The sequence below is a fragment of the Myotis myotis genome, unplaced genomic scaffold, assembly GCF_014108235.1.
Source record: "Myotis myotis isolate mMyoMyo1 unplaced genomic scaffold, mMyoMyo1.p scaffold_m19_p_5, whole genome shotgun sequence".
Classification (NCBI taxonomy): Eukaryota; Metazoa; Chordata; class Mammalia; order Chiroptera; family Vespertilionidae; genus Myotis; species Myotis myotis.
This window is the reverse complement of record NW_023416357.1, coordinates 41,763,504-41,777,454: the sequence shown is the minus strand read 5'-3', so window position 1 is coordinate 41,777,454 and position 13,951 is coordinate 41,763,504. Positions and strand designations below refer to the sequence as shown.

Here is a 13,951-nt window from a genome sequence, read left to right as displayed (position 1 = left end):
GAGTGGTGTATTGTAGCATTTAATACATCTATTATAAGCTTGTTTATAGGTCTCCCTACCACTGTAGACTATGAGTGGTTCAGGGCAGTGACTAGGCCTTATTCACATTAGAGATCTAATTTCCTGGAACATAGTAGATGTTTAGTAAATGCTTGTTGATTGAATCACTCTAGTTTATTTGATTTAGGGTTTGCTGTATTGATTAAAGTTAGGATTCACATTAGTTTAAATAAAACTATTTGTTAAAGTCAGATAACAAGTAAAGTAACCCATTGAAAATCTGTAGTCAAAAGAATTGTATGCCACACAAAAATTATAGGCATATTATCCTCAGAGTTTATAATTTAACTAGAGTCCCAGTGCATGGATTTGTGCACTGGTGGGGTCCCTCAGCCTGGCCTGCAGGGATCAGTGGACCTCTGTGCTACCACAGCCCAGCCTTACCCGCCAGCTCATCGGGCTCCAGCTCACTGCGTCAATCCCGCGCAGCAAGTAGTGTGTGAAGTGGCAGGCAGCTGGGGAGGGGCCCAAGCCCACGTTGGGCGCTGCACTGCTCTCACTCATCCCGGCGCCACTGCACCTGCCGCTGCTGCTTGGGCGCGCAGGGGGAATGTCTGCAGGAGAGGCTTGCACTGCTGCAGCTGCACTCTGCACTCACCAGCTGTCAGCCTGGCATCTGGTGCCTGTCAGCTGAGCAGTGCTCCTGCTGTGGGAGCACACTGACCACCAGAGGGCAGCTCCTGTGTTAAGCATCTGCTCCCTGGTGGTCAGTGTGCATCGCAGCAACTGGTTGTTCTGCTGTTTGGTCAATTTACATATTCTGCTTTTATTATATAGGACTAGAGGCCCGGTGCACAAAAATTTGTGCACTGGGGGGTGGGGGGTGGGTCCCTCAGCCCAGCCTGCGCCCATTTTCAGTCCGGGACCCCTTGGGGGATGTCCACCTGTCGACTTAGGCCCACTCCCCAGGGATCAGGCCTAAGCTTGCAGTCAGACATCCTTCTGGCAGCCAGGGAGCCCTCGGGGGATGTCCGACTAAAGGCTTAGGCCCCCAAGGGAGCTGTGATGAGGAAGCTGGGGTGACAGAGGAGCCACGCTGTCCCGCCCCGCTGCCCTGGGTCGGGTCGCACACGGGACGCCCGGGCGGGCCAGCCAACCGCTGCTGCCCCGCCCGGCCGCCCCGGTTCGGGTCACACACGGGATGCCTGGATGGCGGCCAGGCGGGCTGGCCAATCCCTGCTGCACCACCCGGCCGCCCCGGGTTGGGTCGCACACGGGATGCCTGCTGCCCTGGGTCACAGATAGCAGGCCCGGATGGCAGCAGGGCAGGCGGGATGGCACTGTCCCGCCCTACCGCCCCGGGTGGCAAATAGCAGGCCCAGATGGCGGCGGGGCAGGCGGGATGGCGCTGACCCGCCCTGCCTGCAGTATGCAAATTAGCCGCCATCTTTGTTGGTGGTTAATTTGCATATCGTGCTGATTGGCCAATGGGAGGTGTAGCGAAGGTATGGTCAATTACCATGTTTGTCTATTATTTATTATATAGGATGGTGTATGCCTAGGTATCAAGAAAACTTTAAAAATATAAAAGCAACTGCTGAAGTCTTCTCTGAGTTTAAGTTAAACATAAATTTGTAGCTTGTTTTGTAGCAATGCTTTCTGGCCTGGGAACATGAGTACAGAAAGCTGATGGTGGAGATGATTCACTGATGTGGGCCAGTCAATAGCTAGGTAGAGAGTGAGGCAGGATAGCCCGACTGCAGTGGAGCCCTGGAAAGGATTGGGGTAGTGGAATTAGAAGAGTTTTGATAAAGGAACAGACTTCTAAGCACACACTCACTTGGGATTTTAGTAGATCATTTCAAACATCTCAAGCATTTGAAAGAAATATTTTAAAGTAGGATGAATAAGGCTCCCTTTGGAGATAGGTTTTCAATATTTTCAGTATTAGACATTTCTAACTTAATGAAATACTGGTGTTTTGAGCAGAAATATAATTTTATCTTTGACTATTGTAATAAAATTATATCTCTCTTTTCATGTAGTAATTTTCAGGTTGGTAGCACCCATAGAAGGATCACTAGAATGGGATATTCTTGAAGTTAAGCGCCTCCTTGATCATCAGGATAATATTCTCTCATTGGCTAATATCAATGGTAAGCTGAATGTGTATATGCTTATATTATGTAAAATTTTATACTTGTTAACATAATCTGTTATGAGCTTCAGTCTTGTTTTGTTCTAGGATTTCTCTAATTATCTTCATTGAAATAATTTTGATTAGTAGGGATTGGCAGTCTTTTATATGTGAAATTCAAGGCAGTGGAACTAATGAAGTTTCCTAGATTGGTAGGGTTAGATTTAGGCACAAGGAGAATAAAGTGAGGAGAGAGAAGAGATGGAGGAGAGCATCATTATCATGGGCTCTGTGGGATGATTGTCATAGGCTGTAAATACTAATGCTTAGTAGCATTTTGGAATTTTTGGCAAATGGTCCTGGCTAGTCCCAGTTTTGTAGACCACACAGTATGATTTATATAGCAAGTTACATACTTACAGTTGAATGAGCAGGATTTAAGGCAATTGTTTTCATGATTGAAGACTATCAGAAAATAACACCAAACTAAGGTAAAGGTCTGCAGAAAATGGGTCATATCTGTTCTTCCTCATGATTGTGAATTTTGACTTGCTAGACTCCTATTTAGCTTCATAATAATTTTTAAAAATATTTTGTATTGATTTTTTTTTAGAGCGAGGATGGGAGAGGGAGAAAAAAAGAGGAGGGAGGGATGTGAGAGGGAGAGAGAGAGAGGGAGAGAGAGAGAAAGAGAGAGAGAAACATTAATGTGAGAGAGAAACATTGATCAGTTGCCTCCCGTGCATAACCAGACAGGGGACTGAACTCGCAACCTGGGCATGACCTTTTGGTGCATGGGACGACTCAACCAACCAGGGAAACTTCATAATGATTATAATGAGTATGTTCTGTAAGCCCAGTCTGACATCAGACGGCAGGATAGGATCCCAATAAACAAATCCTGGCATTTACCTAGTTCACTTTCAAATAAAGTGGCATATCATCAGTTATTCTGGGTGATCTGTGTTGAGGTCAGATGAGAGACCTTCTGGGTGGCTTTACTTCTATAGTCTGGAGGAGACTGTAAGAAGCTTCTGTAAGATGCCATAATATGATAGTGGGAGGATTGGACTGAACCCCCTGACCTGAGACCTGGGTTGGCTCTTTTGAGCAATACTTTGCATAAACATGTGGCAAAGGAAAAGAGCGGCACAGACAGCACTAACTGTAGTCTCCATTTGTATGCCATTTAGTAACATTTTTCAGTACATCAGTGAGAATGTTCCTTCCACTTCCACAGTCCTCTTCTCCAACAGCCATCTTCTTGTACAACCAGCTGCAAGTCTTTCTAAGGACTAGATTTGTCTATGGTGATAGAAGTAACAATGTTGGGAGCACTCCTTTATTTCTCTCTGGGGGCTCTTTTTCCTCTAGCCATGGATGGCAGCACAAAAGGCAAATTCTTATTTTAAAGACCCTGTGGCACTGAGCCATAAGTTCCAAGGCCTCAGAGCTCCTGGAGAAAGCACAGCTGTGTTCTGACCCATTGAACTGGTCATGCCTAGTTGTCTTGTTTTAGTGGCGAAGCATTGGTACCATTGACCCAGCATGGTTCCTTAATAATGTTGATGGAATGTTACTGAGGTAGCCTTAACTTCATGGCACTTCTTTTGCTGTGTGATGATATGTAGAGAAGTTAATAACAGTTTAACCAAGAAAACTTTTTCCAACTTCTCAAGGTGAGGAAAATGGAACACTGAAGCAAAAAAAATTAATGAAAACTACAGAAAAGCCCTAGTACTTTTTACTTTATAAACTCCATGACTGTAAATTTACACTACAGATAATAAGGATATATAGGAATCATATATGGTTGAGTAGTCTGGTAAGATGTGAACATGACATTGTGACAGTCTGATCTTGTACGTAGGCATGTCTGCCTTGCTGCAGATTTTGGCAGTTTTGAAATGATTATGTTGTACAGTTGTCAGCTCCATCCTCAGCCCTGCTTCTTTGTCCCACCAATTCCAATGAAAGGTGTGGCCAGTTACTGGGTTTGTAACTCACAGGGGAAGTGCATTTTTAGTGAGGGCCCCAGGGCAATCTTAGAATGGTAGACAAATGTGAATAATGAATACCAAGTTGCCAAGATATCTGAATGCCTGGCAGAAAGTTTTCTAAGGTAGACATACAAGATAAACCTTGCTTCTATCTTTTGGCAAAAGGCTCTGGGTACTTCATTTATTTTATTCCTTTGCGTGTGTGTGTGTGTGTGTGTGTGTGTGTGTGTGTGTGCTGACAACATTGTACTTCACAAAGTATTAGTACTTGGGAGGGATGGGTAGACAGATGCCAGGTGGTATTTTCATACTAAGCGGCTCTTGAAAGTCAATCTACATATAATACATCATTGAGGTTGTTTTGTGTGAAACATTTTGAATGACCTGTTTGGGAATATAAATAATTTACACAGCGATAAACTGCATTGAATTAGGGGAGTGCGAGTAATTTTGTTTTTAGAGAAAAATTTCAAGTGGACACGAATACTTTTATCTATTGCATAGGTGAATCAAACACTTGGAGGATTAAGTCAGAGCAGGCAACTTTGTGGTTTCAGTAGGTTACATTAACTGTGTTAGGACACATGCAGAGTTAAAGTCAAGGATCTTCACTCCTTATTTTCTCTAGTTCTTTTGTAGTTTGACTGAAGTTGGAAAGAAGAGGAAAAGGGATGTGAAAGAAGGTCATGGAAAGATTAGTACTCCCTTAACTTTCTCACTATTAAAATTAGAAGCCTATTTCTCTCCACGGATGAGAAATGAACTTAGAGCAAATTTTATAGAGTCTGTTAATAGACTATAGAAAGTGGACTTGGCGTGAAGATAGAGTAATGTTTACATGTATGATTGCTGGTAATTCTTTATTTCTAAGAGATTATTCATCTAGTTAGATTTCTGTACTGGTTTATTTGATAAATGGAATTATTAAATAATAATTAACTCATCTCTGTATTCCTAAATTACAAGTAACTGGATGTTTTAATACCATTAATAGGGAATAATACCAGGGGCTCAAAATAATACCGGCATTCAAAAATAACATTTGATGTCTTCTTCAAATGGCTAAACGTTTATTATTTAATTTGATTTTTACAATCATCCTCATTTAATGCATGAGAAATCCAAGCTAGAGAAAGGTTAAATGATTTTTAAAGACCACATGGCTAGTAATAGGCAGAAGCAAAATTAGAACTTGGCTTTCTAAACTCACATTGCATTGTTCTATTCTACCTTACCCTAAATGTATAAAAATTAAAATAAATTACATGATCATTTTTAGTCTCAGCAGTTGAACATTTTCTATTAAATATATAATTTGTAAAGTATCTTAGTTGGTCCACTAATTTCATTTTCTTTAAAGAACTTAAAACCTTATAATTGTACAAGTAATACATAGTCATAGTAGAAAAATGAGAAAATAGTGAGAAACATAAAAAATGTAAAAATTAAAATAAAAATTCCCCCACCATACAGTGTTACGCATTAGTCCATATACTTCTAGGTGTTTTTCTGGGCGTATGTATGTGTGTATATGTGTATGCATATGGTTTTCTGTTCTGTAACAGTTTGTCATGAGTATATTTGCATATCAATATAAACATACTTTATAACTTAATTTTCAATAACAGCATTACCATTTCATTTTTTGGATACCTTATTTATTTAGTCACCAATTGTATGTTTAGGTTATCTTCAGATTTTTAATACTATGTATAACAACCTTTTATATATGTCTTTTATATATACTTTCCTCTGGATAAATTTCTGTAAGTGGACTTGTTTTTACCAATGGGTTTACATTTTTTTAAAGGTTTCGATGTGTATTTCCAAATTTGAAGGGATTATATCACTTTATACTAGAATATTAGTAGTGTGTTGTGTGGGAGTGTGCTCATTCCCTTCGCTTTTATTAGCATTTGGGTATTTTCCTGTTTTATAATCTTTCCCATTTGCAAGTCAGTAAGTAGTATCTCATTGCTTTTGGATATTTTTTATTATTAAGGGAACATCTTTTCACATGTTTATTGACCATTTATATTTCTTGTTTTGCCTGTTCAGAGCCTTTGCCCATTTTTTCTGCTAAAGTATTTTTCTTGATCTTAGTGATTTCCAAGAACTCCTTATATATCAAATATAATAAACCTATTTTACCTCAGTTGGTTGGAGTGTCATCCCGTACACCAAAAGTTTTCAGGTTCGATCCCTGGTCGGCACGGATGTGGAAGGCAACCAATCAATGTTTATCACATGATATTTCTCTCTCTCTCTTCCCCCCCCCCCCCCCCGCCCCTTCCTCTCAAAAAAAAAATAAAAAATAGTAAAAACTCCTTATCCTTGGGTAAGGATTTAAAAACAAAAAATAAAAACCCCACCTATTTTGACATCTAAGTTGCAAAATTTCCCCATCTTTTTGTCATTTAAATGTTTTTTTTTTCTAGGCAGGTATTAACGCAGATGCCTTTCCCCAGTCCCCACCCTGCCTCCTTTAGAGCCTTTTACTCCATATTCATAAAAAGTATTGATCATAGTTTTCTTCAATCCTTTAAGTATCTTTAATTTTTTAATCTCTTTGAAACTTATTTTGGTATTAAATAGAAGAAATATATCTATATATATGGCTCTGTCCCAAGTTCTTGGCACAGAGCTTCTAAAAACTTGCAGTTTCCTAAGTGATAAGAGTACAATCAGCATCTTTTGTTCTAATATTTCCTGACATAGGGTACTAAATCTCTTGGAATTTCCTGGGTGATTTCAGTGTCTTTTGTTCTGATGAGGCCACTCTTTCTTGATGGGCTCCTGATTGGATCTGGTTACCAGAAAGACCAACCCATGATTAGAAGCTGGAATCTTCAGCTCTATCCCCCATTCTCCAGAGAGGGGAGAGAGGCTGGAAATGGAGTTAATAATTGATCTTGCCTACATGATGAAGCTTCCATAGAAAACCCAACGTTATGGAATTCAGAGAGCTTCCAGGTTGCTGTACCTGTGGAGGTGCTGGGAGAATGGTATGCTTGGAGAGGGCATGGAAGCTCCATAGCCCTTCCCACATACCTTGCCTGTGCATCTCCATCTGCATGTTCATCTGTATCTTTTATCATATCCTATATAATAAAAGGGTAATATGCAAATCGACCGAACGGTGGAACGATCGGTCGGGACTGAGTGAGAAGGGCCGGACACACCCTGGAGCCCTCCGGTAGTCCCTCCCCGGCTGGACAACCTCCTGCATCCCTCCCTGGCCTGCGCCTTCTCGCAATCCGGGACTCCTTGGGGGATGTTGGAGAGCTGGTTTCCGCCTGGTCCTGCAGGCCAGGCCGAGGGACCCCACTGGTGCACAAATTCGTGTACCGGGCCTCTAGTTCTTTTATAAAACACTAGAGGCCCGGTGCACAAAATTCGTGCCTGGGGAGGGTCCCTAGGCCTGGCCAGCAATCGGGGCCAGCCGGGATCTTCCTTCATTCCACGCTGTCCCCTGGTGGTCAGCACATGTCATAGCAAGTGGTCAAACTCCCAGCCGGTCGAACTCCCGAGGGGACAATTTGCATATTAGCCTTTTATTATATAGGATTGGTAGTAATTAAGTAAGCTGTTTTCCTGAGTTCTGTGAGCTGCTCCAGCAAATTAATTGAACTTGAGTAGGGGATGTGAGAACCTTTGATTTATAGCTGATTGACCAGAAGCACAGATAACAACTTGAACTTGTTATTATTGTCATCTGAAGTGTGTGTGTGGGGACTGAGCCCTTAACCTGTGACACCTGATACTGTCTCCAGATAGATAGTGTCAGAATTAAGTTAAACTGTAGGTCACCTCGCTGTTGTCACAGAATTACTTGGTGTGGGAAAAACCCACGCATCTGATGTCAGAAGTGTTGTGAGTGTGGTAGTAGTTGAAGTTAAAGGAAACACACAGGAGAAATGTAGGTTTTCTAAATCTATATGATCCAAAGTAAGGTTCTTTTATTTTTATTCCCAAAATACTTAGCCAAATGTTCTAGCATGAGGTATTTCTTTTTCACTAATTGAAACGCAATCATTATCATATACTAAATAGATAACTTGAGTCTGTTTCTGGTCTTTCTGTTCTGTTATATTAATTGTCCTGTTTGGCTCATCTAGGTACCTCACTGTTCTTATTATTGTGGTTTTGTAGAGCATTATTACTAGGCAGTCCATTCATTTTAATCTGTTGGTAAAATGATCAATAATGAGCTCTATATGAACTCTGCCTAGATCTGAGTTTTGTGACTGGCTCCCATGTTGGAGAGCTGATCATCTGGGATACCCTGGACTGGACTATGCAGGCCTGTGAACACAACTTCTGGGACCCATTTCCACAGCTGGACACTCAGCAAGAAATAAAACTGTGTCAAAAACCAAATGACATTTCTATTCATCATTTAACATGGGATGAAGAGGTAAGAAAAAATCAAGAAAATATCTATAAAGTTGCCCTTTTAAATAAACCCTGTTTCTAATTTTTAAAATTTAACCTATTATTACCCATATTAAAGTTGTGCTTTAAAATGTTCTGATATTTTTTGAAGATTATACCACTTGCATTTTTTTAAAAAAGCATTTTAATCTTAGCTTCTATCCTTAAGGCAAGGAAGTGATTAAATGGCCACAGATTTAAAAACTTTCTTGAAATTTTGAGTTGGATTAAATAATTCCATAGAATTTGAGGATAATGATTTAAATTGTTTTAAGAAATACTTTGGGGTAAGAATCCTTTTTAAGATTCTGGTGCATTTCTTAAAGAAGTAAAGGAAATAAAAATATTGAAGAGTTTTTTTCTTTTAGTCTCCTAGCATCCTGGGGCAAGATGATTGTCTGAGAATTACTGATTTCAATCCTTTAGGCTTTGGAGGTGATGCTCTTGAAGTACTTTACATCTTTTTTGCAGTAAGAGATGAATAGCACTGGATTAATGAATCCTGGCTAAGAAAATGTATTTAAAGGGGAGTTTACATTCCTTATGATTACATTTAGAAATAAATGTAATCATAAGAAATGTTTAAGCCCTCGCAGGCATGGCTCAATGGTTAAAGTGTGGGCCCGTGCGCTGGAGGCTCACTGTTTTGATCTCGACCTCCCCACCCCCACCCCTCATCAGGGCACTTGTGGGAGGCAATCAGTTTCTCACATTGATGTTTCTCTACCACTACCACCCACCGTGTCCCCCCCCCGCCCCCCCCCCCACCGTGTCCCCCAGCTTCTTCCACTCTAAAAATCAATGGAAAAATATCCTCGAGTGAGGATTAACAACAACAAAAATGTTTAAGGGCTGTAACCTTTGAAGAGAGGAAGCTTTTATTTCACTGTATTTTGTGCCTTTCTACAGTTTAAATTTTCTAATTATATGCATGTTATTTTTATTTACACATTTCATAAATAATGTCTGGATGAGGAGAGTATTGCATATTTTTTTGTTTTCTTTGCACCTCTCTCACTTTAAAAACAAAACAATAGGATAAGACTAGAATACAGAACAGTAGTATAACCAAAGATTAAATTTCTTTATGTCCCAATTTTATGTTGAAAAAAATTAAATATATATGCTAAAAACAATAGGGTTTCAGAAAAGATGTATAACTAGATTTCTAGGAGTCGGAGTCCTAAAACTTATTCTTAATTTTCTCTTTTTAAATCTTTTTCTATTTTTTGAAAAAAATTGGTATTTAAAATGTTTTTAATTTTGCATTCTTTTTAATCTTAATTTTGATAGATGCTTATTAACAACTATAAATGCTTGATAAAACATTGCTCAGTTTTCTCTGACTTTCCTTCTCTTATAGGGGTTCTTTCTTTCTACTAGGGCCCATTAATTATTAATAACAGGTAAATGATAGAGTCTATTGACTGACTCACTGCAGCCTTAAAGCTCATTAATTCTCTAGGTGTGATATAATTTTTTTGTGTGACCTTGGATAAATTACTTAAACTCTGTACAGATTTCCTGGTCTGTAAAACTAGTTTCTTTGCGTTGAATGCTACCAATAGGGTTCTATATTTTAGCAAGTTGGCTAACTGTTCCTTAATGGCCCTGGCACTGATCCTCAGCTTGCATTGCTAAATGTGGAGTACCAATTCTGAAGGTCAGGGGGATCATAGACTCTGGTAAGCCATGGGGTCATGCTTTGGTCCAGATACTGGAGGTCTGAGTTGGGTTTGAGGCCACATAAGTAAGGTTCAGACAACAGAGAGGCAATCTGTAGGGGTTTTTGAAAGGTCTGCTTCACTGGGGTATCTAATGAGCAAGAATGAATGATTCTAAGATATGTATATGTGCTACCAAAAGTCTAGTGACTTGCAAAATGATTTGAGAACCTATGCAGTATGATATGAGGAAAGAAAGGGCAAAGGACTGGAGTAACATGACCTTGAGTATAAATATTGACTCCCTGTCTTAATTTTTTTTTTTTAATATATTTTATTGATATTTTACAGAGAGGAAGGGAGAGAGATAGAGAGTTAGAAACATCGATGAGAGAGAAACATCGATCAGCTGCCTCCTGCACATCTCCTACTGGGGATGTGCCCGCAACCCAGGTACATGCCCTTGACCGGAATCGAACCTGGGACCTTTCAGTCCGCAAGCTGACGCTCTATCCACTGAGCCAAACCGGTTTCAGCTCCCTGTCTTAATTTTATGTGTAACTTTAATCTTTCATTTTTAACTTGCTCACCTGAAAGATGCCAATTATACTTGCTTTTCCTATCCTTAATGAGATGTTATGAGGCTGAAGTAAGTTAAATACTGTAAAAATACTTTCAAAAGATTAAAGTTGTTTTAATAAAGAGATATTTCTAACTAGAGGCCCGGTGCATGAAATTCGTGCACAGGGGTGGGGGAATGGAGTTCCTCAGCCCAGCAGGGCTAATCTACCAGCCCCCTTCCTAGCTGTTATCTATAATAATAAAAGCGTAACATGCTAATTAGACCAGACACCCGAACGACCTTCTGGACGTCATTCCAGATGTCCTCCCAGATGAAGCCGCAGGTGACAGGGGCCAAGGCATAGTTGGTTAGGGGTGATCAGGTGCCGGGAGCCGGTCCATGCTTGCTGTTTCAAGGGACCTGGCATATATGGCATACTGTTCTTAATATGTTTGCTCACCTTCTTGGCACTATGTGTTTTAACCAAGGTCTCTGAGAAAGGTTGTTTCCCCAGGTAGGGATTTTCCCCTGAAGTTAGGGAGGGAATAAAACCTCTTAACTAAGTGCCAGGTGGGTAATTAATCACTTTAACTATGAACAATCATGCTTAAGCTACACAATCTTTACTCCTTGGAATGGAGATAAGAAACGCCCTAACCTTTGGAATAGAGATTGATAGGATTGAATCAACTGGTATAAATACAGATGTAACAAGACAGCAGAACACAGGACTTAGAACCTAGACAGAACTTAGAAGACAGAACCTACACACAGAACCTACACAGAACCTAGAGACAGAAGAACTTCGCTGGAGAGAACATGGCAAAAGATCCTGGACTGAACCTGACTACAGAAATTGGCAAGAGAACCTGACTAGAACCTGGTGACTGAACCTGGCTACAGAACCTGTCTGGAGAACCTGGAGAACCTGGCTGGAGAACCTAGCGAGGGAACATGGCTACAGAACCTGTCTGGAGAACCTGGAGAACCTGTCTGGAGAACCTAGCAAGAGAACATGGACACAGAACCTGGCTGGAGATCCTAACCAGAACTTCGCTGGAGAGCCTGACCAGAACTTGGCTAGAGATCCTGGCTAGGCTGCTGATCAACTGAACGCTGCCTCTGAGTCTTTCCCTCTTCGCCGACTCCGTCTACGCTTTTGGGAACCCCTGGACCTGCTGGGGTTGGACCCCGGCAATCAGGCAGGCAGGCAAGCAGTTAGGGGCGATCAGGCAGGCAGGCAGAGTGGTTAGGGGTGATCAGGAAGGGATCGGGCGTAAACTGGCAGTTGGACATCCCCTGAGGGGTCCCAGATTGCAGGAGGGTGCAGACCGGGCTGAGGGAACCCCCCCCCCCACCACCTGTGCACAAATTTTGTGCACCGGGCCTCTAGTCCTATATATAATAAAAGGCTAATATGCAAATTGACCAAACGGTGGAACAACCGGTTGCTATGACCCAGCAGGGGGCAGACGCTCAATGTAGGAGCTACCCCCTAGTGGTCAGTGCGCTTCCACAGGGGGAGCACTGCTCAGCCAGAAGCTGGTCTCACTGCTGGTGAGAGCAGCGGCAGTGGCAGGAGCCTCTCCTGCCTCTGCAGCAGTGCTAAGGATGTCCGACTGACAGCTCCCATGGGGAGCGGGCCTAAGCTCTCAGTTGGACATCCTCTGAGGGCTCCCAGACTGTGAAAGGGTGCAGGCTGGGCTGAGGGACCCCCCGAGTGCACAAATTTCGTGCACTGGGCCTCTAGTATTTCAATAAGAAAGTGATGCTTAGGGGTGTAATATATAGAGCTTTCTCTGTATTTGCAATTGTGTCCTTCTACCTTCTAAATGCTGAGCTTTCCTTCGTGATTTGAAATTTTTGGACTTCAGAGGGCAGCACAGTAATTTGGGCTGAAGGCTAGGAATAGAGGAAAGTAACAATGATTTTCTGATGTCACACCAGGGCTGGAAATCTATTACACTAGGTAGTGGTAAGCAATAGTTTTATTCCCATTTCTGAATTTCCCCTCCAGAATGTATTTGTCGCAGTTGGAAGGGGTTTATACGTGTATAACCTTCAAATGAAGCGTGTGATTGCCTGCCAGAAAACTGCCCATGACTCCAGGGTCCAGCACATTGCCAAGCTTCCAAACAGGTACAAGTTCCCATCTGCTTTGCAACAGATGAGAGAAATTCACAGTTCCTAGGGCTACCAATGTAATTTCTCAAGTGGCAAAGTTGCCTGGCTTTGTGACTTGACCTGCTATATTCTTTTGGAAATGGATAATACCATGTGGCTATCTCTAATAAAAGAGTTTGTGGCAATGTATTACAAAATTTACAAGAAGCAAGGTTCAGATGAATTATATTGAATCTCATTATAAGAAGCAGTACTTTAAACTATGGCATTTATTTTAACAGGTGAAAGACTTTTGGGCATTTACTAAGTGCTAATTTTTCTTTTTATATTTTCCATAAACACATCTTTTTGTTGTTTGTTTATAGCCAGAATGAAATGGAAATCTCCTGTTATCGAAGGTTACTGAGACTTTCCTTCTAGAAAATTTGGCTGCTGGATTTTTAGGGAGGAACTTATATGAAGGGAATAGTATTATTTTCTATGCAGGTTATTTTCAGGGTGAGAGGCACCCTGAGCAGAGATATAATGAGGGGAGGACAGGGGACTGTCGCTCAGGATATTATGAAAGTGTAATCCATATCCTATTTTCCTGAATGCATTTTAAAAAATGAAGACAAAATATTTATAACTTTTGAGCCAATGTAACAATATAATGTGTGTCTTTCCTGAAGAGTGCTTTTACTTTGCATTGAGAAAGCCATGTTAAATTGTGGTTTTTATCAGCTCCTGCCAAGAACTGAATAAAAGCAATCGAGGGCTCCACTTATTCTTTTCACTGCAAATTTAGCATTGGCCCTCCATGGTGCTCTTTTTATCACTGATTTTCTGTTCTGACAGGCAGTTAATCTCATGCTCAGAAGATGGCAGTGTACGCATTTGGGAGTTACGAGAGAAACAGCAGATTGCAGCTGAACCTGTACCAACAGGTGTGTATCTTTTCTCAAAAAAGGCAGTCTTTCTTTTTTTCTCATGTGAAAGACAGAAGGCAGTTATGTATAACCACAAGAATAATATCCAGTATGTCTATATG

At 41.1% G+C, this 13,951-nt stretch overlaps 1 protein-coding gene across 2 annotated transcripts in view; it reads left to right on the top strand.

Moving 5' to 3' along the window:
• WDR41 (WD repeat domain 41) overlaps window positions 1-13,951 on the top strand; it is a 52,748-nt gene that overhangs the window by 34,312 nt on the left and 4,485 nt on the right. For both annotated transcript variants that reach the window (XM_036308863.1, XM_036308861.1), the window contains 4 exons: window positions 2,046-2,156; window positions 8,370-8,554; window positions 12,815-12,936; window positions 13,759-13,847. In XM_036308863.1, the coding sequence (XP_036164756.1) occupies window positions 2,046-2,156; window positions 8,370-8,554; window positions 12,815-12,936; window positions 13,759-13,847 (507 nt within the window). The remainder of the gene's footprint in view (window positions 1-2,045; window positions 2,157-8,369; window positions 8,555-12,814; window positions 12,937-13,758; window positions 13,848-13,951) is intronic.